This window comes from Physeter macrocephalus, chromosome 9 (genome assembly GCF_002837175.3).
Source record: "Physeter macrocephalus isolate SW-GA chromosome 9, ASM283717v5, whole genome shotgun sequence".
Classification (NCBI taxonomy): domain Eukaryota; kingdom Metazoa; phylum Chordata; class Mammalia; order Artiodactyla; family Physeteridae; genus Physeter; species Physeter macrocephalus.
In genome coordinates, this window is record NC_041222.1 from 100,549,532 (window position 1) to 100,557,596 (window position 8,065).

At 34.7% G+C, this 8,065-nt stretch overlaps 1 protein-coding gene across 2 annotated transcripts in view; it reads left to right on the forward strand.

Moving 5' to 3' along the window:
• The window catches only part of MTMR9 (myotubularin related protein 9), a 79,723-nt gene extending 73,217 nt beyond the window's left edge, over positions 1-6,506 (forward strand). Inside the window, exon 10 of one of the 2 annotated variants that reach the window (XM_024130884.3) lies at positions 1,485-6,506. In XM_024130884.3, coding sequence (XP_023986652.1) covers positions 1,485-1,648 — 164 coding nt within the window. In that variant the 3' untranslated portion in view covers positions 1,649-6,506. The remainder of the gene's footprint in view (positions 1-1,484) is intronic. The other variant, XM_024130885.3, reaches the window with a different exon arrangement.
• Positions 6,507-8,065: the final 1,559 nt, after the last annotated feature.

Below are 8,065 nucleotides of genomic sequence, written 5' to 3' on the forward strand. Positions count from 1 at the left end.
TTATTTCTGCTCTGATCTTTATGATTTCTTTCCTTCTACTGACATTGGGTTTTCTTTGTTCTTCTTTCTCTAGTTCCTTTAGGTGTAAGGTTAGATTGTTTATTTGAGATTTTTCTTGTTTCTTGAGGTAGGCTTGTATTGCTATAAACTTCTCTCTTAGAACTGCTTTTACTGCCTCACAGAGGTTTTTTGGATGGTCGTGTTCTCTTTGTAATTTGTCTCTAGTTATGTTTTGATTTCTTCAGTGATCTCTTGGCTATTTGTAGCGTATTGTTTAGCCTCCATGTGTTCGTGTTTTTTACATTTTTTTCCCTGTAATTGATTTCTAATCTCATAGCATTGTGTTCAGAAAAGATGCTTGATATGATTTCAGTTTTCTTAAATTTACTGAGGCTTGATTTGTGACCCAGGATGTCATCTATCCTGGAGCATGTTCCATATGCACTTGAGAAGAAAGTGTAATCTGCTGTTTTTGGATGGAATGTCCTATAAATATCAGTTAAATCTATCTGGTCTATTGTGTCATTTAAAGCTTGTGTTTCCTTTTTAATTTTCTGTTTGGATTATCTGTTCATTGGTTTAAGTGAGGTGTTAAAGTCTCCCACTATTATTGTGTTACTGTCAGTTTCCTCTTTTATAGCTGTTAGCAGTTGCCTTTTGTATTGAGGTGCTCCTACATTGGGTGCATATACATTTATAATTGTTATATCTTCTTCTTGGATAGGTCCTTTGATCATTATGTAGTGTCTTGTCTCTTGTAACATTCTTTATTTTAAAGTCTATTTTGTCTGATATGAGTATTGCTACTCCAGCTTTCTTTTGATTTCTATTTGCATGGAATATCTTGTTCCATCCCCTCACTTTCAGTCTTTGTGTGTCCCTAGGTCTGAAGTGGGTCTCTTGTAGACAGCATATATATGGGTCTTGTCTTTTGGTTGGAGCATTTAATCCATTCACATTTAAGGTAATTATCGATATGTATGTTCCTATTACCATTTTTTAAATTGTTATGGGTTTGTTTTTGTAGGTCCTTCTCTTCTCTTGTGTTTCCCTCTTAGAGAAGTTCCTTTAGCATTTGTTGTAGAGGTGGTTTGGTGGTGCTGAATTCTCTTAGCTTTTGTTTGTCTGTGAATTTTTGATTTCTCCATTGAATCTGAATGAGATCCTTGCTGGGTAGAGTAATCTTGGTTGTAGGCTCTTCCCTTTCATCACTTTAAATATATCATACCACTCCCTTCTGGCTTGTAGAGTTTCTGCTGAGAAATCAGCTGTTAACCTTATGGGGTTCCCTCATAGTGACTTCTTGAATACTGTATTCAGTTTTACTCTTTCAATACCTCAAGATTGCTGTATATTTTAGAGTATAATAAAACAGATGTGAATTGTGAAAAAATGAGAATGATTATAATGCATGGGATTATATATTAACCACAACCATTGTGTGTATCTTTTTCCCTTCTGTTTTCCTTTCGTGGATTCAATAGGTATTTTTCTGCGCTGGAACAGATCCTCCAAGTATTTGGATGAAGCATATGAAGAAATGGTTAACATCATTGAATATAACAAGGAATTACAAGCAAAAGTAAATATCCTTAGGCGGCAGTTGGCAGAACTGGAGACTGAGGATGGGATGCAGGAGAGCCCCTGAATTCCAGATCCCCTGCAGCCCTCGGAGGACCATCCGGACTGGTATCCCATCTCTGTCTCCCTTGCCCTTCAGTTCACTTTCACACAGTAGCCTTAAACTTAAGGCTTTAGATGTGAGAACCTTCTAATATAATGGACTCCTCAAAAATTTATGAATGGAACTTACTATAATTATTCATGTTTCATGTGGCCTGTTAGGCCTCTTCACTTTGGGAGCAGGAAGGAGGTGCTAGTCATTTTATTTTACATGAAGCAAGTGACCTATTTAATGCCATTTGTGTATACACCATTTCACCCTAAGCTTTTCTCTGCATCCACTTTCCAAACAGTGCTCCAGACCAGTCAAGAATATGATTAATCTCTTAGGGAATATCTGTTAGTTTAAAAAAAGGATCAGACTTTGAATCACTCCAAATATAGAAATATTTTTCAAACCTGAAATGGTTGGTAAAGGAATAATTTTGTGTTTAACATGCCATTTCCAATATCTTTGCCACATAAAAAAGCCATTCTCTTTAAAATAGTTTTGGACTGACAGAGCTGAATTCATCCTCATTCTGATTTGTCAAGAAAGCAAAAGCTGAATATTTATTCAAGGTAAATTATTTTTACAAGGGCAACAGCTATAGTTCTCTGATATTTACATTAAGAGGTAAATTTATTGTGACACTAAAATATGTGCAATATAGAAATAAAGTAGGGGGCTTCCCTGGTGGTGCAGTGGTTGAGAATCCGCCTGCCGATGCAGGGGACACGGGTTCGTGCCCCGGTCTGGGAAGATCCCACATGCCGCGGAGCGGTTGGGCCCGTGAGCCATGGCCGCTGAGCCTGCGCGTCCAGAGCCTGTGCTCTGCAACGGGAGAAGCGACAACAGTGAGAGGCCCGCGTACCACAAAAAAAAAAAAAAAAAAAAAAAAGTAGGAATTTGTTACTGATTAAGCTATCATTAGTGTGTTGAATTGGTTTTTCAGGGTTTTGACACATGTTAAATGTGTGTCAAATGCTGGATGTAACGTTAAACCGTCATTTAGAATAGATGTTAATTTGTTATGATTAAGCTACATATACGGTTTCCTTAAACCAGAGATGCACTGCCCTTGTCTGTAGTTCTTATTGCACTGGTTTATGTATGGATATGTGTGTTTTTTTTTTAAATATTCTAAGAGTTTACTAATACTAAGGTTAAAATTTTCTTATTGTCTTGAGCCTTTTGAACATTATCTTGACTCTGCTGATTTGTTCATTATATGTTAGGCAAATAATAATTTAAGTGGAGGTGAAAGTTTATGAACATGATGCAGCTATGTTTTAAACTTCAGAAGCCAATTTGAAATGTTTCAATGTTACAGAAACAATGATGCCTATATTTATGTGCTATGCTGGTTTATGCCTGCAATTCTAAAAGTTTGTGGTTTGGTGCTTTCCTTATACATTTTTGTTATGTGGCACAGGTCGTTTTAACAGATACTGTCAATTCTAGTTTTCCTTTAAAAGGATAGTTGAAGGGCAGTCTTTAATACCATTTCCATCCCATCTATATATAACCATTTCATTGTAAAACACACCAAAACAGAACCCTGCTTTAGGGCTATTATTGAGTTAAAATTTTAATTCTTCATAATCGACTGTAGCAAAATCTGTGTCCACATTCAGAAGCCTTAGAAAGTGGCAAATATTATCTCCAGTTGCCCAATTTTTTTTTTCTCCTGTTTCCTTAGACTTGTAGCAAAAGGCTAGACAGCAATCCACAGTTAGAGCTCTCTTTTGGTAAATTTGTCTGCTTTCTCCTCAAAGCCCAGTTGTATTCGTGACCTGTTTTGTTGGCTATAGTTATGAATCTTGGGGCATTAAAGCCGTCACCTAAAGACTCATAAGGCAAGGAGCAAAGAAGATGTACTTTTTTGCTGTAGATATCTGTGTGTTGTGTGAAATGTCTGTATTAATTTTTTAAAAGAGGAAACGCCCTAGCATTTTATGGATCCTCAAAATTGAAGGAGCCTTTTTCTCCTCAGTTAATGGACCCATAAGGAAAACCATATAGAGATTTTCTTTTAGTGATTCTTTAGAAGTGACTCTCACTGGTAATATTAATTGGCCGTAAGGCTTCTGTGGGTGGAAACTTAGGAGGGATTTTTTATTAGGCTTGGTCATGGAGAAATTGTATGCCATCAACTTATACCTGTCTTCCTGATGAACATTTTACATGTGAGCCAGAGTACAATAATAGTATAGTGTTTCAATTTCTTTTTCTTTCTCTTATTGAGACAGCAGTCATAAGCTGTTTGGACAAGTTTGTGTTTTAGTGTTAATTTATAATTAGGGATTGTCCAAACCTCAGTTCAGTTTACAGGGTGTAAAAACAAACTTTGGTATCAGTGCACTTTCAAAGGTGTCATCTAATAAGACAAATACTAAGGTTTCCCCAAACCTGAGAACTCTGTCAAAGACAAGTGCTTTATCAATATAATTTGAAGAGGGTTTTTAGTAATACTATTAAGTTACTCATCCCTTGGATGAATGAAAAGAATAATTACAGTGGATATACTTATGAGAAGCTACTTATTAAAGGTTAAGTTTGGAGAATTGTCTTTTTGCTAAATATGGCTTTAAAAACTTTAATGAAGAGAATGATGGCCGAATTAGTGAGCATGCAGATTACCCCATTACAAGCCAATAATAAAGTGAGGTATAATCAAGTTCGTGTACATTATTGTGAAGGCTGGTTTACATTTTTGGAATGCAAAAAAGTAAGCCCCACAAAGAATATTTTAAAAATATTGCTACAGTACAGGGATCCTTAGATTTAAATTAATAATTTTTAAAAAATCAGAAGAACATAGTTTGTTGGTTATATAAAAATGCTGAAACTTTTTGGGTGGTCTAAGACTTTTCAGTAGTTTGAATTTTTCATTTTGATTTTATTAAATGGGAAGAATACAAGCAGAAATTATAAAACCTTACAGGTTTAAGACACCTATAAATTTGTTTTATTTCTAAGAAAAATTAGGCCTTTGAAGCAAGTTTTTAAAGTGATTTTTGGGAAAACTTTGGAAGACAATAGATAGACATTTAAGATCTGTATGGAGAATTTAAAAACTTTTCTTTGAATTCTAAAGCCTGATTTTGTAGAGGTGATATGTCACTGCTTTTCATTTTAAAGGATGAAAATTTAGTGAGATTTTAGTCTTTGATTCAGTCAGTATTTATGTTAAATTAAAAAAGTCAATATCATGGAAAAGATTTGACCAGTAATTGTCTCTTGAAGTGAAAAACGGGGAATATTTTGCTGCATTTAAAAATAATCTGCTTAAGATGTAACTCTTAAAGTTATCTGGTTTCAAGATTAGCTGTTTTAATTGTCAGTCTTAACTAAGTCATCAGGTTCACTTACTATCAGACCTTAACCTGAGACACAGTTTTGGTATTTACCCATATCCAGATTTAATGAATTAAAACAAACAACATGAGTCTATTAGGAGCACTCTTTATCAGAGAGGTATTTCCTGGACAAAAAATGGGCAATATTTAGAACAGTTAGTCCCCTGGTTCTGGAAGCTTTGAAATTTATGAGAGAATGAAGTCATTCATTCAGTACCTCTGATACAGGTTTATCCTATACCTCAGGACAACACAGATTAATTATTTCTTATTCTTTAACATGGCTCAGATCTTCCCCCTCCAGAGCTGGTACAGTAAGTTATTATAGGTAGTATTTTTGTGTAATTCACCGTATTAACAAAAAACAGTAAAAGACTGGTTTCTACATTAATATTTATTCTCAGATGGTATGAAATGCTAATTTTTGTTTTCTTGACTAAAACGACTTCTGCCTTCACTCATTCCTTATAATCTGGTGTCCACAGCATTTTCTTCCTTTAAACCAAAAGCCCAGAAGAGACCTTCTGAAACTCTAGGGCTAGGTTTTAGAAAGTCTGAACTTGTAATCTAAATTCCCTTTAAAATAAACTAATGTCCTATTTCTGAACTACAGTGCAGAACTGTAGTTTCTGCTTAATTAATGAAAAATAACGGGGCTCACTGCAGACACTACGTTGTCATGAAAAATACTTCACGATGAGAGCTTACTGTCTGCTAGGGCCATTCTGTTTATCTATGAGTGTACAGATTAAATATATTTGTGATTTGTAATAAAAACAAGTTGTGCAACACTGCCTGTGTCTGTCTGCCCAAGACATCTGCTTCACTTTTTCAAATGCATGTATTTTTGGAGAGGTGGATTATTCTACACAAATACACCCTGAGTTCTGCTTTTTAGAATCCTTATAGATCTATTATCATCTACACTGAAAGTGTTGTACTTGCACAACTTATTTTAAAAAATAAATTAAAAAAAAAGAGTATGTATTTCTTCAGTAGCCATGTATTTGAATTGTACTCTTGATATATTTGAATGTGACTCTTGGATATAAGTGCACTATTATTCATTTCTTACACAATAAAACTGCACTGTATGGCAAATGTGTCTGTAATGTATGCTTTGCTAAAACCTCAGAGTGCTGTAATGTACAGGTTTTTACATGATGAACCTGTCAGCATATAGGGGAAATCCTGAACTTCTGTTAAGTCTGTGTAACATTTTAATATTATTTGTAATGTTTCCTTAAGTGGTAAGTTCACTTATGTCCTAAGACTGGAATCATTTATCTTGAGTTGGCTGCTTTGTCAAGCTTGGTTTACTGAATCAAACAAACGTGTCGAACATGGTACTGTTAGTGTATGAGATTTATGTGTCATGTTCTCCCTCTGCCTCAGAGGACTGTTTCACAGATGCTAGTGTTAAATATCTATAGACAATGGTAATAAATTGAATACATTCAAATGCAGTAAATTAAATCTATAGGCTTTTTTTCACATATTTGTGAAGGTTTGGCTGTGTCTTAAAATTGCTATACATATATTTGGACCTTATATTTTGAAAAAATTCAGATCTGCAATAAAGTTGCAAAATAGTACAGTGATTTTCCTTAAATATTCAATCTAGGTGAACAGTATAACATTTTTTCACATTTGCTTTAACACCCTTGAGTGTGTGTGTGTATGTATGATTACTATTATTTTGCTGAAACATTTGAGGGTAAGCTGCAGACATCATGATCTTTCCACCTAAATACTTTCCACCTATATCTCCCAAGAATTAGGAGTATATATATTACATGTACTATTTATTCAGTATGTATTGATATGAATAAATCAATGAGGGAAAAGGCAAAGCTCCTCCTTAGGGTAGAATGCCAACTATGAAATATAGAAAGAATGATGACATTAGAAAATCACTGTTTAGTCACTAGTAATAACTGATCTAGAGAATCACTGTCAGTGGATGCTAAAACTAGCAGGTGAAAGTTTGTGAGCAAAAGCATATAGTCTCAAAGTATCTTTCCATAAAATACCAGTTACAAAGAGGAAAACAGTAACTTTACAGTGAAGGAACCTGGTAGATACCACCTAATCCAAACATAATTAACATCACTAGTAATGGAACAAATCAACATCATGTGCCTTCTGATAGAATCCACTGAGAACACAGCATCACTTACGGCATTTTTTGCAAAAAAACAAAAAGCACAACCTGAATCTAATTATGAGGAAGCATCAGGCAAACTTTAAATTGAGGGATATTCTACCAAATAAGTCTGTATTCTTGTAAATTATGGAGCTTTGTATTCTTGTAAATTAAGGAGTTTATAGAGGAAAAGGAAAGACTGAAAACGTATTTGTAAGTTTAATTTTTTTTTTTTTTTTTTTTTTTTTTTTTTTTTGCACGGTACATGGGCCTCTCACTGTTGTGGCCTCTCCCGTTGTGGAGCACAGGCTCCGGATGTGCAGGCTCAGTGGCCATGGCTCACGAGCCCCCCGGACCGGGGCACAAACCCGTGTCCCCTGCATCGGCAGGCGGACTCTCAACCACTGTGCCACCAGGGAAGCCCTAAAATCATTTTTAAAAAATTTAAAAGCACAAAGTGAACAGAAAATTGTACCTATGCAAAGGTATAAAATTAAAATGAGAAAATATTTCAGCTGATGAAAATTATCCCCCAATAAATTAAACATTAAGCAAAATAAAACTCTAACACACATTCCAAAAGGAATAAATACCTTTAAACAAAATTTCTATATATGATATGGAAAAAAAGTCAAATGAGAAATCAGAAAACTCAAAACAGAAATAACCAAAAATGAAACAGGAAGGTAGAAAACGAGTTAAATGAACTCAGGAAAGAATTTGAGGAATAAAGACAAAGTCATTAACAAGGACCTAGAAGAACTAAAGACCAAACAAACAATGATGACAACACAATAGATGAAATTAAAAATTCTCTAGAAGGAATCAATAGAATAACTGGGCAGAAGAATGGATAAATGACCTGGAAGATAAAATAGTGGAAATAACTACCAC